At 41.1% G+C, this 22,986-nt stretch overlaps 1 protein-coding gene across 3 annotated transcripts; it reads right to left on the bottom strand.

Annotated features, from left to right (window-relative positions):
• On the bottom strand, nucleotides 1-18,011 carry PITX2 (paired like homeodomain 2). 3 transcript variants are annotated; one of them, XM_039541318.1, is made up of 5 exons: nucleotides 17,942-18,011; nucleotides 14,380-14,435; nucleotides 13,850-13,990; nucleotides 2,912-3,117; nucleotides 1-782 (listed from the first exon to the last, which is right to left on the bottom strand). In XM_039541318.1, exons 2-5 carry the CDS (start codon nucleotides 14,423-14,425, stop codon nucleotides 219-221), a joined length of 957 nt encoding a protein of 318 aa, XP_039397252.1. In that variant the 5' UTR covers nucleotides 14,426-14,435; nucleotides 17,942-18,011; the 3' UTR covers nucleotides 1-218. The 3 variants fall into 3 exon arrangements, with proteins under 3 accessions (XP_039397252.1, XP_039397253.1, XP_039397251.1); XM_039541319.1 differs by having other exon boundaries at nucleotides 13,850-13,987; XM_039541317.1 differs by lacking the exons at nucleotides 13,850-13,990; nucleotides 14,380-14,435; nucleotides 17,942-18,011 and adding an exon at nucleotides 4,060-4,304.
• Nucleotides 18,012-22,986: the final 4,975 nt, after the last annotated feature.

Raw genomic sequence — 22,986 nt, 5'->3', positions numbered from 1 at the left:
TACTCTTAGTGAAAGATGTCAGAATCTGCAGGAGGTCCTTTGAAAACAAAGGGACTATCTTATTTCAGTGGTTTCATTTTCTCTCTCTCTTCTTTCTTTCTTTCTTTCTTCCTTCCTTTCTTTCTCTTTCTCTATAGTGCCCATTACTTTCTAGTATAATTCTCAGTCTTTGTGGGAAGGGGGAGGGATTCCCATTCAGTATTTTATACTTTAATATCTCACACGGGTCTGTCCACAGCGTATTGGCAGGCGCTCAGGTTGGAAGCTGGGTTCTGAACACTGGCGTATCCAAAGCTGGAGTGCTGCTTGGCTTTAAGTCTCAGACTAGCCAGGCTAGAGTTACATGTGTCCCTATAAACATAAGGAGGTGTTGGAGGAGCATAAGGACAGGCTGGCGTTGGCACGGCAGAATTCAGAGAGGGATTGCTCAAGTTGTTCAAGTTATTCAGGCTGTTCAGGCTGGAACCAGGGACCCCAGTGACTGCAGAGGGCACCATGCTGGAAGACATACTCATGGAGGAGATGGAATTTGGAGGGGAGAACATGCTCTGAGAAGACAGGGGGTTGACATTCATAGAGTTGAAGAAAGGAAAACTTTTGGTGGAAAGGGAGGCCGAGGTCAGGCCTTTGGCTGCCCAGTTGTTGTAAGAATAGCCGGGGTACATATCATCGTAGGGTTGCATTAGACCGTTAAATTGTGGACCAAAGCCGTTTTTGCAAAGCTCAGCCTGCTGGTTTCTTTCTCTCTTTCTCCATTTGGCTCTGCGGTTCTTGAACCAAACCTTTAAAATAAATAAATAGATAAATAAATAAATAAGGTCAGGCGCGGTTTAGTTATGCAAAAACTTAAAATCACAGCATTTTGCTAACGGTGACGGTAATACAAAAGATATCACGCGTTCCTCTGAGGAGAATTGACCAGTGTAAAACGGGACTGCATTTTTCACTATTAACAGACGTTTGTATTTAAAATGGTTACTCAAATCTACAACCCCCCGAAGTTCGCAAAATCGCCAGAGAAGCTCTCCGGGAACCGCAGCGCATACGTTAGCGATTTTTTGTTCCATCACATTCAGACTGCGGTAGCTGCAGGTCATCACAGAAAATATTTGTTTTAGAGCACACATTTTGCAAATTAGTTTTTCTTTTGTGATTCCGAAACACACATTCCCGTCACAAAAGACACCGCGTTTACAACATTTGCTCCCTGTCATGTTACAAAACGGGAGACATTACGTGGGGGGAAAAAAACCCATCAAAACTGCAAATCGAATGCAAAACGCGTAGAAAACCTGCAGAGTTTTGCCAGGGGAGAAAAATTATATTTCCGATTACAGATAGAGGGAAAATACTAATAAATCTCAGCAGCTTGTTTAAATTGCAAACTCCCCGTGCGCTAATCTTCAAGAACCCCCAAACACTTATAAACAAACGTGTCCTCCTGCTTTTTGGCAAAGTTTGCCTTTTAACAACGTGCTAAATGAGATCTAAGGTCCCTCGCTCCAGACAATGGCTAAAACGTGTGCCTTTCTGCAAATCTTTCCAATCCACATCTTGGTGTCTGATTTGTCAGCCAGCCTCCTGCAAAGTTATTTTGTGTACTAGAGGCCTTCCCTGGCTCCTCTTTGTTTACACAAACGATGTTTTACATTACAAATCTCTAACTGTACAATTAATCCTTGACACTGCTTACACGCAGCTATAAACCAATATCATGCCCCACTCACAGTCACAAAATATTGTCAACGTAAAGCAGCAAATGTTTCTCCAGCTATCTTCACAAAACATCCATCAGTTATATTGCAGCTCATGAATAAAAATATAGAGTGTGAAGTGGCTGCTAAAATTACCTTAACGTTTTATAATCCGACATTTTACCCAGGAGTCTACTAACTATAGACAAAGAATGCAAAGTGACTGTTTTCAATAAGAAACAGCCTATATGAAGGAGACTACTTTTTAAAATAACAATGAGACCAGACAGATTCAAACAGTTTGCAATCCCGTTCTGCTTGAATTAACCAACAACACATATAGCCTGATTTTTTTCCTCTCCCTTTTTATACTTCTTAATTACTCACTGTATATTTCCACTATTCAGTTCAGTCTGAAGTCTACAACTTGCCTATTTTTAATTAAAATAGATTTTACGTCTAAATTTCTGGAGATGAAGTTAGTTCCTAATTGAAAACAGAGGCCCTTATTCATTTATTTTATAGGTCTAATCTAATTCTAAAGCATTTAAGACTAAATAGACTTTTTCCAGAAATAAAACAGGTTTTTTCTGTTTACTGTATTTTTATAGAATCCTTATACCAGTAGAGCAATAAATGAACCATGGGTTATATCTGACAATAGCAAGGATCTCTAGATTCATTTTTGGTCTATTTTTGAGCAAGGGCCTGGCAGTAATGGGATTGCATAGGATCAGGATTTGGCCCATAATCCTGATCATTTTTAGCACTGTGATAGTACCATAAATCTAAGGGGGGGGGGAAGGGGAGAAGCGCTTGGGTAGTTATGAAACCAAAAGAAAGAGAAAATGCAAGGAAGGGCATGCCCCGAATGCCTATGAGGAAATAAAAGCCCTTGTGTACGTTGTATCTTTTTCTCATTAGAGGCAGCACAGGTTGAAGCCTGTTTCAAGTTGCTTTCTTGGCTAATGTTTTCATTAGCATTTCGATCAAAAGGAAGAGAACACATTGCACAGTAAGGGCGAAACGTGCAACGCACCATATTCCAAGGAGGGAGATCATAATCTGTCTCGCCTTGACATAAATGTCTCGCTCCCTGATGCTTTTATGCAAAGGCTCTGAAGTTTGGAACGCAAACCGAAATCGAAAGCAGCTGCAGTCGGTCTAACGCTTCCCCCACCTCCAGGCAGCATCGGGCTTTCGGCGTCTGTACCTACCCTGACTCTGGCTTCGGTGAGGTTGGTCCAGACGGCGATCTCTTCCCGGGTGGACATGTCTGGGTAGCGATTCCTCTGGAAAGTGGCCTCTAGTTCTTGCAGCTGCTGGCTGGTGAAATGAGTCCTCTGCCGCCGTTGCCTCTTTTTCTTGGAGGGATCCTCAACCCCGGCATCCTCATTTTTACTCTGCTGGCTTTTCTCTTTCTCTGGAAAAGAAGGGCACCCAGTGTTCAAAAGGCTGCTCCTTAATGCTACGAGAAAGGTGGCAATTATTTCCCTACAGAGAGAAGGCTCGTTTGATTGAATTTTTTTAACCTGTGTATTTACCGCTAAGATAATTAGGTGTGTATATACACCCCCACACACTCTCTGCCGCATAGATCGATATATCCGTTTCTATAGGTTATAGTGAGAGACTCTATCTACAGATTATATAAATACAGATAGAAGATGCAGATATAATATTTATCTGTATGCACATAGTTCTGTATCCAGATACATAGCGTTACCTTCTCTGTACATATGTATTTATAATAAACACGCCCCTAGTATTTCATGGAGACAATATAGTTATCATCAGACCCTGATTCAAATACACTTCCAAATACCAAGTAAATGATAGTCCCTACACGTATTGTATCTCGCGCATTAAGGTTCACTGAGGATCTGACTAAATAGTTGTCCGGTTGAATATCCTTGCTCTCGCCTTCTGGACCGTCTGTCCCCACAACTCCCTGGTTAAAGGGCGCCGAGGAGTCTCTCTCCCTTTCTCCGCAGCTGGATGCTGGGGCAATCCGCAGCCAAATGGGAGCCGCAGTGAATCCCAATGCAAACCCGCCGGAGAGTCCCTGCAGAAGCAATTCATTATACGGGGGGAGGGTTTTCCCTATGCTCCCAATGAACACACAGACCGAAGGCAATCAGCCGGGCTCTGCTGCCAGGAGAGACGCTCAGAGGAACCTCAGCGCGGTTCCAATTCACCTTCCTTCTCTCAAGAGAAAATAAGAAGAGGCTGCGGAGGAGGGGGGATCAGCAGCGAGACTGAGCTGGGGGACAGGGTGATGCAGAAGTTACCAGGGGGATTTTGTAAGCGGGGGGAGGCAGCAGGATGGGTGGGTGTAGCCGCAACCCGGAATGGACTCTCTTACCTGCGGCCTCGGGGCTGGAGGTGTCCGAGATGGTGTGCACCTCCAGCCGGTGTTTGGAGGCGTCCAGGGAAGAGCGAGACTGCCCCGCCGCTACAGCTGAAGCCATGACCAGGGCCGACTGGTGATGGTGGCAAGAGGATGAAGAGGAGGAGGAGGAGGAGGAGGAAGGTGGAGTGGAGCACAGCTTATTCCGGGCTCCCAGGCGCTCCAGGCTTAACGGATCTTTCATGAAGTTCATCGGCAAAAGAAAGCCAAATAGTCCTCTCTCTCTGTGTGTGTGTGTCTCTATGTGTGTGTGTATATATATATAGCGATATATCTATATCTATAGATATATGCACACTGCACCCCACTCTCCAAGGCGCAGCGTTGCAGAAGGTGCAGGCTCAACTCCCTGTATGGCTCCCTGGTCCAGTGGGAGACAGAAAAGCAGCAGCGGTGGACGGCGTCCAAGAAGCAAACTTGTTACCCTTTCTACTGAAAGAGCCCTAAGAAGTCTAACGTGCAAGTCCAGCCAGCCTTAGCTAAAGTCTCAAGGAAAATACACACAGAGGCGCACGGGGTTTTCTTTGTGGCGTGAAGGCAGCAGGAAGAGAAAAAAAAGATGATAAAAAAAAGGAAAATTCGACCCTATAATAATAATAATATTCCTAATAATAATGAATAACCATAGGAACCAAGTCTCCTGCCTGACACGCTAAGGCGATGACAGTGTCAGTCAGTCAGTGTCAGAGTGACAGGGGCAGGTAGATGATATTAAATCCAAGGCAGCAGCAGAAGCAGCAGCAGCAGCAGCAGCCCTCCCCAGCTCAGCCACTCTCTCTTGTGCACACATCTACACACAGCACCCAGGCGAGCAATGGACCCGATCAGCTCAGCCGCTTCCCTGTTTGCCCAACATCTTAAAACCAGAGGAGGCCTTCCCCGGGCAGTGATGTCACCCGACCCCTTCCCTCCCTTCCTCCCCCGCCCGGGACCCGCTGCTCAGGGCAGGAATGATGTCGCTCCGGACCAATCAGGAAGCGCTAGGCGGAAGGCAGACTATAATAACCGCGACCTATCAGAGAAGCAGGGCTGGGCTAAGTAATTCACTCTGCGGGACCAGGGGATTGTGAAACCTGCCGTGCCCAAATGGCAAGAGATTGGGTATTTAAAGGAGGTGATTCCAAACGGGGGTGAAGGGATATGTGTGTGTTGGGGAGTATGTCTATATATACCCACACATGTTTAGAAATAACATTTATTAACGTTCCGCAGTGATATGGGGAAACAACATACGATGCTGGCTTGACACATTTCTACACTGAAAAGCAGGCTGCTGAGGGAAAGAAGAAGAAACAAATAAAACCGAACTGATCTTAAAATTTCAACCCAAACTATCATGGATATTACCCTAGTCTTAAAAAGCTTTTCTATAATTGCGAACAGGACAAATGACAGCTTATAAATCCGATTTACAAACAAACAAAACCTAGACTGTCAAAGAGAAATCACTCTTTTACGCATGATCCTAGCAAGTGTTTAGTACTATAGTCTCGTTTTACAGATTTGTTGAATAGAAACGACAACACTAAAAATACCACGCAAGTCTAAATGGCCGCTAATCAATCAAATAGATAATAAATTATACAGCGTTATACTAGATTGACTAATAGATTTTTTTGCCGAAAAATTGGTAGTTTTCGAATTATACCAATCTTTTAAATTTCATTGGAAAGCAATGAACGAGATTCTCTCTAGCTGATCCTTACACTATATTTGTAAACCTTGACATTTCTCACTTTTCTTTTACTATCTCATTTATTTTCTTGTTACAATTTCAAGGAAAATAAAACCAAGAAAATCTCATTTGTATGCAATATATAGCCACCCACCATTTCAAGGAGATTTCAAACAACTGATCCCAGGGACATTTTCTAAATTCCTTTTATTTTTAGAGACCATTTTCTTTCCTGTCGTCTTGAACAAATTACTAAGTCAAACCAAAATTATCCAAAGGAAAGAACGGAGAAATCTAGAGCAACAATGTGACTACGATGAATCAGACACCGCTAACGCCGAGATATTACGGTGATGGGCGGCAGTACAAAACCCTGCCACAGGCTGCGTCTCAGAGCACCAACCAAGAACTAATCTCCCTCCTACATTCTGATTTTGTTTCCGTGTCCTGCTATATTACTGCAATATTTGTTGGTGTGAGATAGTAGAAACATGGGGAGTTCTTCAGCAAATCTCACAGTGTGGAGATTGTGTGTCCTTCCGTGTTGGCCACATGACTGGAAGATTCTTCAATCAGAAGATGGGCTTGTCCCGCAGATAAAGCAAAAGGCAAATATATTTGAACCTATCCCTTTGTCTCCTTTCAATCTATTTGCAAGAAAACACCGTATTCCAAATATTTACAGTAGGATCGGGAGTGGGCCATAGCAGTGCCGGGGGGGTTAAGTAGCACCCCATTGATTAGAAGAGTTCCGCTTAATGGCACGACCTAGTCCAGACACTGAAGATGTATGTGCAATTTACTGAGATTGTTCCTATACTTATAATTACTCTTCACAATTCTAGATGTCTGGGAGTTTCCCACAGTCGTGACCTTTCTTAAGCCAACACAACTTCCAAGCTTCCCTTTCTTTTATTCATTTTTTGACAGGTCATTCTTATTAGCTGATGCTCTTTCTCTCAGTATTATCTCTTGCAGTCTTACTTATCGCTAAATTATACATATTACTTTAACAGCCTGTTGGTAAAGAAGGTTAAATTAATTTACATTCTGCTCATTATCTGGTGTTTAAATGACGTGTTTTATCCCTGAGATTTGGCAAAGAATCTCTTTCCTCAGACCCCACAGCGTTTCGATGGAGACAATGCTCTTACATTTGTAGTGGATTTTAATCTGATAAGACTCTAATTTGCTTAAGTCTTTTAAATAGGGGGTTTAAAATGATTCTAGCCGTTTTCTTATTGAATTTCCTCTAATTCCCCCAAGATCATAAAGTATATGTGCAAAGTAAATATTTCCTCCCTTTGCACCGGCAGTAGATGACCTATAACTAAGTCAATATGAATCCAGCTCCATTCTGCACAATTTGTTTACTAATCATATTCCAGTTTCTTCTTAACCTCGCTGTATTACTGTGGTCCTGTACTCAATGAATCCCCGAAGCCCTTGTTAATGAAAGGACTCCATTAGGACGAAACCAATGCCTCCTAGTGTCATTATTTTAAACGCAAGGTTGGGACATTCCTGCGCGTTAGATTTGGAGGTTCAGAACTTCAGCAAAGTCAGTTCTATCGGAGCAGTATTTTAAAGGGAGTCCGGGAGATGGGTGGGTGGACAAGGCTAATATAACAATTGTTATTTTCTAATTCTGTATTTCAGGATTATATTGCAAATTACGGGGAAAATTAGAGAAGCACGAGACCGTTATTACCTTGACACAATTTGTAAAGGAATAAATCTCCCTCTGGTTAAAGAACAGAAGCGATCTGGGAGAGGGGTTGGAGGAGAAAGATTACAAGGCTCCTATTTTTATCTAGGGCTTCCACTTTTATACGTGGAGTATGGGCAAAGTGTGTGTGTGTTGAGGGGGAAGAGCTATTCTTCATTTATATTTTTGAAGACGGGGCTTTTTAGTTTAGAAATGCAAACCTTTCCTTGAATCCTGGGATTTAACGAAAAGACATATGTATGGTTTGGAAACTGCAAGGCACTTATTATGCACTTTGTGGCTTGCTCTGTAATGGGATGCTCTGTTGAATTCTAACTTGTTTGGTAATAAATCATTATGATTTTTTGCCTCTGTCATAAAGCTTAACGTTGGTCAATTTTGTACACAAGACTCCACATGCGCAAATGCACGGTGTAACTCGTAGTGAGCAATGGGATTTAATGTTCTCTGATAAGAGATTGAATTCGGTTTCCTTTTCTCTCGTCCAGACAAATGGTTTGGAGGATTTTGGGGGTCTGATATAGAGCCATGCTGTTTTGTCACTGTATTAAGCAACCGATTATGCATTTTAGTCTTATTTAGTGTTAGATTTTACAGTTCAACCCCATTTGGAAAAGCCCTGCAACAGAATCCTAGGGACTGTTCTTTAGCTTAGAAGGAAACGAAACGGTCAGTTCTCCACAGCTATTCTGCTATGGACTTTAACAATGGAAGAATATGAGGATGCGTGGCCAACCACGCTCCTTTTAAATAGGCATTTAAAAAAGATTATAAATTGGAAACTTGGTATGTCTGTCTCTTTAGTGTCTCTCTCCCTTCCCACATTCTGGTCCAAATTCTTAATTAATCAAAGAACACCCCACCCTACATTACCCTACTCTACCCTGCTTTGACGTCTTTATTGTCAGCTCTTTCCTGTTTCTATTAGTATGTCAAGAATAATTACACATGTAAGTGACTGCAAAACCATGCTTTTCTATATAGTGCACAGCACGCAGTTTTAGTGACTGTTGCACATTTGAAATTCTGAGCTGAAGGATTAGGCGATTTATAGTTTGCAGAATCCCTTGGTTGTTAGAATATTAGGCGCTGATGGAAGAAAAAACCTCAGCTCTGTCAAGATTCTTTTGACAAAACCCTGGACTCCTTTTGGGTTCCTTTGCTCTAGTGGCTCTAACTGGCTCTAACTCCTTCTCCGATCTGGGTTCTAGATAATAGATCAAATGGGTCCCCTTGTGTTAAGAACCTTCCTAAAGAATTTGAATAGAATCATTGCTGGTCCCAGTTATGAAGCATCTCCCGGAACCTAATGGGCTATCTTAGATCCATTTCTACCTGAACATGTGTGTAGCGGAGGGTTGGAGTGGGGGGAAGTAGGAATAGAGACATATTCAGGTATAGTCAGAAGGGAAGACTACAGTCACTTATTTACAACACTGTGATTAAAACTCCACCATTGCTTCGTCCCCTGTCCTCCCCCTGCCCCAGCCATGAGGGTAGCTAACATTCGGCATTAGTTGTCATGGTGACCATAAATCAGATAAATCCAAAAAATACTCACCTTTAATCTGAGATGAAGTTTTTATTTCCCTAGCGAAATAATATTTTAAAAGCTGTCAGCTGACCAACCCTCCCCCCTGCACCTAATTGTAGGAACCCGAGTAATACATTACTGCTAAAGGTTTAAATTAAAATGTCAGAAGTTGTTTTATTTTTTAATTCTGGTAGAATCTTTGGTTCTCTTTAAATTCCAGATCCTCACAGCCTCTGTGCAATGGGGATTTCGGAAGGGGGGAAACACACAAAGAAACGAAACAAAAACCCAGCACCTTTGATTGTGGGCAGATTTCCTTCTGCGGGGTTCCTGGCACTTTCCACTGAAAGAGCCAGTGCTGGCCACTGTCAGGACAGGATACCGGAGTAGCTATCCGATCAGTGGTTTGATCCATTATGGTAAATCCTATGTTTCCTGATCATTTGTAACCGTTAGGCGGGGGCTACAAATTCTGCACAGATTTAAACTGATCTGAGAAAGAGAGAGGGAAAGAGAGAGCGAAATCTTGAAACAGGCGCTCAGCTGACCTGCTTAGCTGGATACTGCTGTGTTTGCAAGACATACTGCAGGTATTTATTTTCCCACTTTTGCCTTCATCTACTATAAGATCATTGTTGCTAGACGTAATACTCTCCTAAATGGATAAATTAGTTCTTATGTAGAGTCTCCAGCTAGTCCTGTTGTCTTTTACCTTTGGCTTGTTGTCTTTCGCCTATCTTGGATTACCGGGTATTCTCCTAGATGAAGAGCCATTAATTACCCATTCAGTCAATATTAGGAAGACGACAAAGCTTTTTACATAGGATTAAGAAGACATCAGATTGTTCCATTAGTATATTCCTCCTCACGAATAAGCTTTCGTTATACATTTAGTTTTCCCTGGGGTCAGTCTAACAACTGCTGCATCTATTATTGTCAGACGACGATGAAAAAAAAAATCAAAGGAACAATAAGTAACTTTTAATTCTCATTTTGCAGAGAATATTTGAAGGGAAACTTAAAATTGGGGTAGGAGCTGCTACAATCGCATTGCCCCTGGAGAGAGACTCAGTCCTAGTGAATTGCGGAAACACTGAAATGTAGTATATGACCAGAGTGTGTTGCTGATTTAGAAACTGGAAACCTCATTTCTCTTCCATCAAAGGCTCCCACCTTCACTGGTCAGCTCCCAGTCTCTCTCTTAGCCCTAGGCCTTCCTTTGCTGTTTTAGGACTCTCTTTCTTTCCCTGGCCAGATGCTTTTCTCTGATCTTACTCAGGCCTTTCTTCCTCAGGGTCCCTCTTTCCTTCTTCTGAAGGTTATTTTCTCTGATTCCCTTTAACTGGACAAGCTGTTGTTAGGAAGCCAAATGCCAATGGCTTCTCTACCCCTTTTTGGACACGGTTGCCATCCTAAATTACATTTTGGTACTGACACTGTTCAAGCAGCCCACTGTACTTCCTGGCATGCTCACTTAGCTACGGTGACATTTTGGTGGTCTCATGTGGCTTTTCCACAATATCTGCACTAGCAGTGCCCCTGAAATTTGTATCTCGCTGAACTAATAGGATACAGAGATTTTCAGTTAGGCTGGGATCCGGTTGAATATCCATCCATCCATCTATTAGCCATCCACTCACACACCTACATTAGGATAACTGTTGATATTGGGTTCCTATAAGAAACTAGACTATGAGTGGAGGGGCGCAGAGGGCTACCAAGCTTTCATAGATAGCTTTTAACTTGTGCAAAAATAAGTGATAAATATCTTCTTTAAACAGTGGTGTACCTAACTTTGCAGGGGAATATGTACGTAAAGATGAATGAGTGGGGGAGTTTCTAAAAGTGAGATTAAATTATTGAATATTCAGCTGCAAATAATTAAACAAGTTTAAATAATCAATTTGCGATGTTGAGAGCGATGGAATAACGCAATATGTTATTTTAACATTATATATTATGAGCCTGCTTTTCAATGACTGGGTTATTAATTACATAACATGATTTCTAAAGTGGAATTTACAAAAAGATAAATAATAATTGCATATACTCAGCATGCCCTATCAAAAAGGCCAGGGCACCGCACAGAAATTAAAATAAAATCATAATAAACAGTACTTATAAAATGTAATGTGTGTGGCTGTCTGCGTCCCTCCTGAACCCTCCTCGCACTACACAGTTTTAATAGTTTTATGTGGTTTGACACTAAGAAATACTTTTCCTATATTCCATGTTATGGCTAAATATAAGATTAGAATATTTGCATTTGAAATTATTTGTAGTAAGAAAATATTCGTACAGATATTAATATGACTGCGTACATTCCCATTTATTCTAATAAAGCCTTTATTTTCTGCTGAGCTATGGAAATGTTCAGCACTTGCAGAAACTCAACAATCATTTGTATTTTGTAGGCTCTCTTCCTATGATTTCCCCCTCTTACATATCTTTTTTCTCCAAAGTCATAGTGACCTCAACAGTAATTGTACAAAAGAAACTATGGCAGGATATGCTCCTAAAGAATAATTGTTTCGTGTCTCTGATACCTGACTTCCTAATACAGCAACTTAAAAGCCTTGACAGAAGGGGAAAGATTTGTTAGAAGTAAATGACATACAAGATGAAGTCGTTGCATTTCCTTCTAACCAGGCGATACAAAAACAAGGTGGAATAAAAGATTTAAAACAGAAAACGAAAATAAAATAATTTAGCTAAATAAAGGAATATACTGTTTATATTACTTTCAAATAAATCATCCTAACAACTGAGGACATTTCGGGAGTTATAATTATTCATTAGGTATTAATATAACGGTCTGTATTTACACATAGCTCTATGTAGAACAAATTCCACGAAATATTACCATTTAAAAATTCCAGAAAATTGCCAGCACACTCAAGGTTTTCAGCATTACTTCAACACATATTTTAATTAATGGTATTAAATATGTTTGGATAGCAATTTCCCCCTCAGTCTGAAGGGTAAAAAATAGACTTGTCGATATTGCACTAGGCAGGAAATTTTACATGTAATACAATAATCCCGACTCATAATTAATGGTTAAGAAAATAACCATTTGTTTCTCAGCAAGGGAAGTAAAAGCGACCATGTCATAGCGCATATGTGGATATTATTTTTATAAATACTTAGAAGAATAAAACTGGCTTGTAAGGACTCATAAATTTATTACAGCAGAAAGGTCCCCACTTTCCCATTAGCTCGTGCTATAGTCTTTGATTAAGACCACCTGTTCATGGAGGGAAAAAAAGGTGAAAGGTAAAAAGGCCTTTGTTATTCTCAAACCATATATAAACCAATGTCATCCTTCCTCTCCACATTACTTAACAGCTATTACGTGTGGATGAAAAAGTGCAAAACTTTGATAAACCTTATTTGTGCACAATTTAATATCATGTATTTTTTCGGGATGACAAATTATTGGGTCATAATACTTTAGGGTTTGGAATTGTCTCTAATCTTGATGTTTAACTATCCTCTCGTCTAATCATTTATTTTTATAAGGAGCTCTCAAACAGTGATTAAAACTTCCAAACGGAGGATGGGGGAACGAACAATTGCAAATCACTGGATGTTATCTGAGCAATATTAAGCTATTTAGCCAAATAGGGTGAATACTATATTCTTACAAGTAAGTGTTTAACCACAAGACCAGGAATACTTACATTATGAGTTCAGTCCAGTTTCCTGTACTATTTATTCACTTTAATATACAGTATTTTATTTAAACAAAATTATGCTCCTCTTGGATTAAATAGGAACTTGAAATAGCGAACTTGTTTTCTTCTTTGTAATATGTTTCCATTGATGTTTTTCTTTATTACATTTTGTAGTCACATATCAGAGCCACTAAAACTTGAATAAAAAAGGGGGTGGGGAGATCCTCCTACAGTGGAAGATAGTTACCAAAAATGGTTCTTATTCTGAACTTTTAGCAACAATTTTTATTGGGAACTTTAATTTTAAAAGATGCTGACGCAAACACTTCCGATTAGGTACACAAAGAGAACATTTTAAAGCACAGCAAAAATGTGCAATGAAAGCGTATGAAAGGGTCGCATCAAAAGGAGGCTGATCCATCCCGACAGTCCACTCGACAGCTCCTGCCTGCACTCCTTACTCAGGCAACCCCTCTTCCCTCCCCCTTTCGAACTCCGTGGGAAGTGTTGCCTTAGCGCACACACACACACACACACACATACACACACACAAAAATAGCGCACGAGCTGGCCCTGAAAGTTGTTATTCACAACGTGCACTCTGCTCTTTGCACGGGGAAAATACCTCGCGAAGAATATCCATTTTTAATTGAGTTGCACGCCCCACAGCAAAAAACCTGGACCCAGTTAACTTTTTGGCAAGAGGGCAGCATTGTCCAGTTCCCCCCGTTTGTTACTTCTCGGTGCGGTGGCGCAGATGTGCAGCAGCAGAGGTCGCTGTTGGACCACGTTTTAGCTCAGGACCGGCCTACCTTCCCAAACAAGAGCTCGAGAGAGAGAGAGAGAGTGTGGAGGATGTGAAAGGCGTCTGGGAAACTTCCTCTGCATGTCCCCTCTCCAAATAACAACCAACACACTTTTCACTAGACTCCAATCAGGACAAGTCACTGCACACCTGAGACAAGCCCTTTGGCTTTTAGTTAAAAAAAAAAGGAATAAACAAAGAGGGAACAATTAAGCATCCAACCTGTTGGAGTCTCTCTCCCCCTTTTCTCACTCACGAGTGATAGGGTGAGTGATAGGAAGGTGAGTGGGACTGACGGGAGGCGCCCTGGGGGGCTCTCGCTTACCGTTGGCGCTGGGATGCTGCCTCCCGAAAAGCTTGCTGCTGGTTGCCTCTTTCCTGCCCTCTGGAGAGTCACTGAATTCCCCCTTTTTAATATCAGAGTCTTTGGAGAAAAGACATTCAACTGTAGAGGGCTGCACCCCTACTGGAGAGAGGACGAGAGGGAGAGAGACAGAGAGGAGAGGCTGTCAAACGTAGAACTCTGCCAAAGCACCATCACTGTGAACATTACAGTTCGCGTGAATTTCACCGCAGTACAAATAATTTAAAAGTCCAGAAAACATTTATCTTCAATTTTGTTGACTATTAAAGTATCAGCTCTCTGCATAGAGAGAAAATAATATTTGATCAATCTGCACATCAGTATTTGTAAGTGTAATATGTGATTATAAAAATATACGTGCATATTTTGCTCTCTCTCTCTCTCTCTCTCTCTCATACGGATAATACACAAACATTTACATTCGAATAAACCACTCTTCTGCCTACATAAAGAATATGTTCATATGACGCGATCGGAAATATTGTCCTTACCTAATTGAACACAAGCCGATACTAGCTTACGACAGTTGGACTCCATCACCCGTTATCTGTAAAACATCAAATGTATTGGATTTTATTTAAAAAATGCTTAAGAAAAATCAAACCTCAAAGGAGCCGTGCTGTAGTCATTGTGAAACATGTTGCTAACATATTTTCGTAAAGATTTGTACAAAATAAATTTTAAAAAAATCAGAATCAAGTTCACTTATTTTTCACTCAGAAAGGGGCACACTGGTATTAAAGGGCAGTCATAATGATCACAATGATCCAGGCGATCAAACATTTCTGCCTTTACTCCCTTTAAAGAATCGCGTAATTTATTTGTGAATGGCGAACGGACTTTTGTAAACACTTATCTATTTTAAAACTTTGCAACCAAACTTTTCCTTAGCACATTTTAACCCTGTTGTTTGTTGGTTCATAATTTGCTCAGAGGATAGAATACATGTCATGCACAAACTGAGTGTAAATTAGACGGTAACATTTGATGCAGCAGATTTAGCTTTCCTATAAGAAGCACAAAAGGGGCTTCGCACTTTCAAATAATCATCTACTTTAAAATAATGTAAAGTTACTAGCGGGTAGGCTCTATTTCATTTCATTGTCTCTTTCTCTGTATTACGTTCTAAAGGCTACCACGGCCTCCTTTGGTGTAGGAAACCCTCATACTCCATTGTGCTCTGCTCTCTCTTCAGCGAGGTTCAACCAGTAAACCAAGCACCAATGGAGTAGTTGTAGTTAAGAGCAGGTAAAACAGAAGCACAAGCAGATTGCAGAAGTGTATCCTAGAGAGAATATCATTTGTATTCATTAAGGATACGCCGCTGATTACACGTGCTGCTTCCCTATCCTGGGGAAACCTGACAATGCGAGCCATGAGCGTCCTCTTTCTAATCTAGCTGGCCAGGCAGTGGGAACCCGGTCTGTGACAGTTTAGGATCTCCAGCCTGGGAGCACTTGCTGGTCGCGGCTGGAGGTGCGCCTTCGCTATCCCTGTGCCAAAGAGCAGCCGTTTGGCTGCTCCAGATTTAGTGATTCTGCAGTAAAATCACAGGATTAGTGCCTGATTGAGATGTCTGTTCGTGAGATATTACAAAATTCATTATCACAGCTCTCTACTAACTCGATATGAAGTAACACAGATGGGATTTTATTAGTCCAGGCTTCAAATGTTTACTTATGATAATTTCTGGGGAAATTTGCATGTCATCATCACTTCGGTAATCTTTTCTTTCGTTCCTTCTTCTTCTTCTTTTTTTATTGTCTGAACTGGGTGTATTATTAGCTAGTACCTAAAATGCCGCAGACTGGCGTTTACAAACATTTTTGATTAAATAAATAATAATAAAACAATAATTAATAATCTACATGAGTATGGCTGAACCAACTAACGTTCACATTTTCCAGTGCAGTTTGCAGCTCTGTAAATAACACGGATTTTCTCCTAGGAAATGAGACTTAAAAAATAAAAATAAAAAAAATGGTCAAGGTATGTTTCTCAGGACATTTCTGACATTTCTTATTATGATGCAGGAATTGATATTCAAAGCCAAAGACGGATTTAGGAAGAGTTCTGATCTGTATTACATGCTTCTTCCAATAGCTGGGCCTAGTACATGAACTGTGGCTAAATTTTTAGGGAAGGCAATTAAGAAAACCTTAATTCCTCTCTGATGGTCCTTAAACCGGCTCTGTCAAGACAAGCCTTGCATGACAAATTCAGTTGCCTTGCCTCTTCGCTTTCCTTGATGGCTAATTTATCTAACAAATTGAGATGCACAACGTCTTTTTTTTTTCGAATGGGAAGTTTTTCTCTCCCCTCAAATGCTGCTGTCCTGGGATGAATATATTTTGTTAGACAGGATTATTTCTCTCCTGGCTTCAGCCGCTCAAATCCCAATTACACCGCTGATTTTAATTTTCTCTCTTTTAATTTTTATAAGAAATCTCAACAGGGGAATGGGCATAAAAGAAGAGGCAATTTTCCGTTGACTACAGAAATGGCAATGCTGAATCATTTAGCAGTGGCTCTGCTCTCCCCTATGGTTTTTATTTTATTTTCTCCTATCCACTTTGTCACCTTCAAACTATTTAATTATTTTTATAAATGAAAACAAATAGCAAACTCATAGACTGTTGCAGTATTTTCTTTTTCTTGGATTGCTGGGGAAATTCAGTTAATTAACAATCTGCTCTGAGCACTTAAATTATAGCTGACCTGGATTAATAATAAGCAATATCAGGTAAATTTTACACATTGGTGTTATTTTAGAAACAAATTAATCTGAGGCCCTGGCAAATATCTTGCAAATCATATGCAAAACATTTTAATATCACAGAACCACCGGCCATAATTTGGAGTAAGTAGTTTTTGCAATATGGTAGGTGTTATTGTAGGTGGTTCATAAACGAAATCGGTGCTTAATTTAAGACCTAATCCTGTAATCTTTATTCACTTGAGTAATCCGTAGTTAGTCCCAGTGACTGCTCTCGTGCGTAAGGGTTACTTGAGTAAATAAAGGATGTTTCCTTGTACTGGAAATACAAACAAACCTTGCTATTTACAATCTAGTAAACACAGGATAACGATTTAGATTATTTCTATTGTATTAATATTTCTTGAAGGTTATACGTAAGGCTATTCATTTATCGGTACACACATTCCACTTTCTCATGTAAAGCATATGCAATTCCTTTGTGCTCCTCGTTTACTTCCCAGATATGCAATTGTCTGAAACTAGGTAAAACTCTTAAAGCTTTAGGTGACTTATTTCCCTAACTTGATTTAAGTTTCCTTACAGTAAATGATGTACTTAATTAAAAAAAATGTTCTGGAATGCTGCGTTTAGGAAAGAAATTAAGGTACGCATAGTTAGAGAGGAAGCGATCCACAACATTTTCATTTTATTTTGGAGGGGGAGAAGGAAAAAAGCACTGTGAGGAATGTAATCGAGACAATATTTTCCCTCCACAAACAACGTACAATTAATAATCTAAATAACAGTAAAATAAATTAACAAAACGCACTAATTTAAAAGCATTATTAGAAAGACACAATTTTAAAATTGTGACCAATCTGAGCTGATATAAATAATTAAACTCTCTTCTGCAAAAGGGCCTGGCTTGCAGGTAGTATTCTCAAGGCCTCATTTAATAGCTGGATTTTTTTTCCTAGGCAAAACATTAGATGCCTTTAAAAAAAAAACCACCCTCAGTGACTTGACTCCTTTTATCGCTGGAACGCCAATCCCTCCAGATGTATTAACGTGAAGTAGGTAGAGGAGGGTTCTGGGAGCTGCACCGTTTTCCGAGACAACTCACGATCTTCTCTATTGCCATTGAACTGCCCCCATAGATCATTATTGCCATGACTGAAAAACAGCGCAAAGTCCCCAGAACGGCTCGACTCACGTCTGTCCGGAACGGCCCTAGCTCGCGAAAAGAGACATCAGAGAGTCACACAAATCACCGACCGGGAGGATCCCCGCGCAGTGGAACCAATTCTCGGACTCGCATTATCTCACATCCCAGGGAAGGATGGGCCTCCACTTACCGGCTACTAGTTGAGCTTTCCACCCCGTTATTCTTTCTTCTCCTCCTGGAGACGGAGCAAATCCTGGGGGCTGGCTTGACTGCAGCGCCAGCGGCGCGGGGGCCGAAGTAATAAAGGATCCAAAGAAGAGCGCAGGGTTCCGTGGAGGGGGGGACGGGACACGAGTGTATTCGCTGTGGGATCGGAGATCTTCCCCCGTCTGACTCGCTCTTTCTTTCACTCTCCGGCTCCCTCGCTCTCGCCCCCTCTCTGCACTGGGAGCGACGTGACGTCAGCAGAGATTCCACCAAACTCACTGCACCCAGGCGCGGAGCCGAGGGGGAGCGCAGGGGGCAGCGGAGCCGGGGAAGGGGCGGCAGAGACAGCGCTACACCGAGGGGAGCTGCGGGCGGGATACAAGCTGCAAAGAAAGAGCCAGGCAGGGGGACACACAGACAAGAGGAGCGGGAAGCCGGGAGATAAGCAAATAGAGTCAGGCTGGGGAATAGAGACAGACACCGAATGAGAAACCGGAGTGAAGGCAGGGCAATTAAGAATAGGATCTACATTACCTCTATGCTCTATTAGCCTTTGTATGTCAGACACACCCGCGCGAAAATGGGAATGACGAGGCAGGAAAGGATGAAGAGTAATAGAAATTCTGAGAAAAAAACTCAAAGTGTGTGTGTGTGTGTGTGTGTGTCAGTGTGTTTGGGGGAGTGGGAAAAAGAAAAGAAAAACAGGGAAAGGGGGAGAAGAAACAAGCCAAGGAATAAGAATAGTTAGAGATGAGAGAGGGAGAGAGAGTGGTCTGTGCGTGCTTGCTCCAGAGAGAGAGATGGGATGGGAAACGCAGCGCTGGTGAAGTCTGCGCAAAGGGCCAGGTCATTTTGCTCCCGCTCAGGACTGTTCCACTAGTTCAAAGTCAACTCGGACCAGACTGAAAACACATTGCGGATCCCAGTGTGCAGCTGGGAAGGGGAGGCACTGGCCAGTTTTAATGAAGGGATTGCGATGTACAAGACTCAGAAGCTCATTTAAGTCTAGAATTTCCTCTGCTGTAGATGCACCCAACAAGTTCACACAGGGTCGCTGATAACTCATTTTTTAAAATGACGAGGTTAAGGGTTCTGCAAGAACGGTATTACCCCCGCAATATTGTGCTTATCTAGATATTTACATTTGCTTCTGAAAACGTGTGCTACTGTAGGAAGCTATAGATAGAGGGCACGAACAACTGCCTAACCATTTAAACGTAATGTTTTGTTTGTCATTAGGAAAGAACATAGGTATTTGTAAACTTTATCGCGATTTATTTGTATAGGCTCGCTAGTAAAGTGCTATACAAATCGGACAAATTTACTACTGGGTGTGAAAGGTGATTACAAACAAACATCGTGTGCGATATTTTTTAAATCCCTAGGTTTTTTTGCACCCACACGTACATATATATATTTATGAGAAACGACTGAAGTTATCTGAATTCTCCGTCCAACGTTTGATATTCCGAATACATCGTTTAAGGAAACAATCTAATATCCAAAACATTAAGTTGAGTTTGTATCACCATCCATTGAAATTCGATTTTATTAAATTCTCTGTATTTTTTAAAAAAGCATACGACGCGGAAAGCATATAGTTAAACCAGACAAATGATTTACTTTCCTGCTGAATATTTTTAGTGACTTCCCGTATATAGCTGCACTACTTGAAAAATAGACATATTTGTTTTCATTACTTCTGACGATTCATATAATACGTTTGTGTGAATTTTCTTGAAGTATTTCATGTTTTGAATTAGTTTTAGTTAGTAGTAAATGTGGTAGTAATTTTTGAGGATGAAAGCAAATTACTCTGAAAATGGCAAGAGCTGACAAAGTAATTTTATGGAAAGGGTTATCTTCTTTAGCTGCTAAAGAAACTGAACTGCATTCTAACATCATCAAGAATTTATGACGCGAGTAGAAAATCTATTTAAACGCTAAGTGTTGTCCATTTAAACACGCCGCAAACAAATTGATTTACTTGAAAGAAATCAAAATGCATGTGTATGAGCTTTCTTTAAAAAAATAATCTGTTCTTGGCACTCTGGATTTCTGTCCTTGGGACTGGTATGCTAAGTTAATACAAGTTTCTCAACCAATCTGAAGAAGAAACAGAAGAGAGGAAAATCCACCAGAGTTCATCTAAAATTGTGCAGTCGATGAAAAAGATTCGGATCGGTCCTCACAACCTTCAGTCGTATTTTTTCGGTGAAATAAGTGCGTATTTGTGTGTCTTAATTCATATGGGTACTGGATATAATAACGAAGGTAAATAAATACCCAGTGTTGTGACTGGGTTTGCTTTGAAGCCTCCGAAGAATGCGCGAGAGGACTCTGTACAGAGAGACATACACAGCTGTGCTTGCGCAAGTCCCCCCACTTTCCTGGTTCAGAGGTTTTAAAGCAGCAGCCGCTTGCTGAAGCTGTCCCGTTTCTGTCTGGGCTCTCGCCTGGCCCTGAGCTGTTGCTACCCCCACGTCGGGGCTGCAGCGGGATCAGGAGTTGAGCTGGGCACTTATACTGGCCCAGAATCGGTACAGCTGAAGTGAGCAGCTGGTGGGAAATGCAAATGGCTCCTAGAGAAACATAAGATACAGGGTGATTTTCATTCCCTCCTCGAGTGTGTGGAAGGAGCTGGACATACGTTTCACGCTCCTAATCCTTCTTTTACATTTTTAGTCATACTCCTATTAAACAACTAATTAATGCCCAGAATCACCAGGGAATACATTAGACATGCTGCTGTGGAATAGGGGTTCCAGGGTGTCTGGAAACTGTGGAGCTGACTTAATACATGCATTTCCATATTTTTTTCCTTTCTGCCAAGGCAGTAAATGTAATATTAGAATTCTGGAGTAGGGAAAGGCCGTGGTGATTGTATTTGTATTCCAATTTACCCCAGACAATGTCAACAACTTAAAGAAACAATCGGACGAACGGTAGCTATGAGCAGCATTTCACCATTCGCGGGACCAGTTTTGAATACTTGGGCTACTGCAGTTTTGTAGCAGGAGTCTGACATGATCCTAATTCTGCATTTCAAGACTGGCACAGTTTTACATAAACACCTTTTGGCTCGGATTACTCCATTATTCCGGACCGGTAACGCCTCTAACCTCACAACAGTCCCACAGACACACATTTTCCCTTTGCAATGATTTGAAAAACGCCTACATTTACTCATCTTCCAACATGCAGAAAAAGCCGTTTTAATACATTATTATTAACAGGATCCATTTCCAGTCACCTGGCATAGCGAGGAGTGAGGGCATGTTGGTTAAAAAGTATTCGAGGGTTCCTAGTGGTAGTATTTTACTTCTTGAAATCAGCTGTTGGACAAACCAAAACTGGAATGAAGATGCTTTGGTACTGTCAAACTGATAGCGCTTCTCCCACGGCCAGGGAAAACCAACCCAACCCATGATCAAATAGCGAGGAATACCCAAGGCAAACGTTCTGTGCCCTGCGCCAACCCCCACCAATGAGAGAGGCACAGGATTATTATTTTAGAAAGTGTGGTGATAGGGCTCTTCACCACCATCTACTTTCTTCTCTCTTGGATTATGATCTCAACCCTCGCAAGCAAGCAACCGTCCCCTCCCAGCCTCCCCCCCGTCCGCTCCCTATCTGACAACAAGCGAGTATGTAAATACCAATGGCTAGCTGTGTTTAACAGCCTCAAACATTATTGATTTGTTGGCTGCTCGAAATTTTCTTTCCTATCCAGATCTTGTTTCTAAATTGTTCATTCAGGCCGTTGATCCCGATGCTACAATACAATAATTGTTAAAAAAAAGTAAGCATTTCAAACGGACCAGTTGATTTGCATATAAATTAAAACGACTATGCCTTGCATATTCCAGTGGTTTATAATCATTGCGAAATTAGTGCTTAACCACTTGAGCTAAAAGAATATATAAATGTCTGTATTGACTCCCTAATGAATTACCTAATTAAAACGTCCTGAGGATGTTGGTCGTTAGAAAGATTGTTAAATCAGGGCGCATTAGGGGTAAGGATGGCAGTGTGAATCAGTGCAGAGCAATCTCTGTTAACACAAAGTAATCTAAGCTTCACACAATGATTCCTGTATTTATTTTTCTATGCTTTGAGCTCTTACCCCTCTTCTATTAATTCTTGAAAAAAAAAAAGAGAAAAGAAGAGGAAGTGCAAACATTGCCCAGTTTGTTCTTGTATTTCTAATATCCAGAGCGAGCTATCTGTAGTTTTCACTGGAGAAAGTACAGCAGCAGCTCTTTAACCAGGATGCCATTAGCAGAGACTGCGTTATACTTTCACCTTCCTAGAAAGAAAGCCCAAGCCGCAGCCAGGAGCAGAGAAGCAAAGCAAAGCATGTGGAGACCATAATGTAATAGATATGCTAACTGAGCACTTACCTTCGCATGAGAATAGGAATAAAAGGTCTCTCTTCTTATGAGAGACAGTGCAAAGGAATGCTAGAAGTTCAGAAACAGGCTGGCGGTGTGAAAATCTGTAGCCTCGGGGGCTGGCCAACAACCCCTTTCATTTCAAGCACTTATTGATTTGCTGTTGTCATCTTTGGCGACGCAGAAGGACACTTGAAAGAATTTCTGATGGGGCTCTGATCTCAGGAACGAGGTGACCTGACCGGGCTCTCACCAAATTCTTAATTACCACATCAACTGCTTGGGGAAAAAAAAAACACTTTGACAGCAACAGAGTTTGCTTATTCTGAACTTTTTTAATTATTCAGAAACTCTTTTGTCTCTCGCTCCCATTACCACATGCGCAATTTCATATTAAATTTTCTCTCCACTAGTAGGCCGGTTTATCGATCAGTCTGATCTTTGGCGTGTATATCACTAACCTTCTGACACCTCTAGATCTTGTGACACTTCTAATAAAATAAAAACAAGCCAGAATTTCTGCAAAGGACAGTAAATGTGAAAACGTTTTTAACCTATTGAAAATAAAGCTTTTCTTTCTTTCTTTCTTTCTTTCACTGTAATGGAATCGCTGATGATTGCTAGTGCTCTGCTC

This window comes from Mauremys reevesii, linkage group 5, assembly GCF_016161935.1.
Source record: "Mauremys reevesii isolate NIE-2019 linkage group 5, ASM1616193v1, whole genome shotgun sequence".
Taxonomy (NCBI): domain Eukaryota; kingdom Metazoa; phylum Chordata; order Testudines; family Geoemydidae; genus Mauremys; species Mauremys reevesii.
This window is presented reverse-complemented; position numbering and strand designations above follow the sequence as displayed.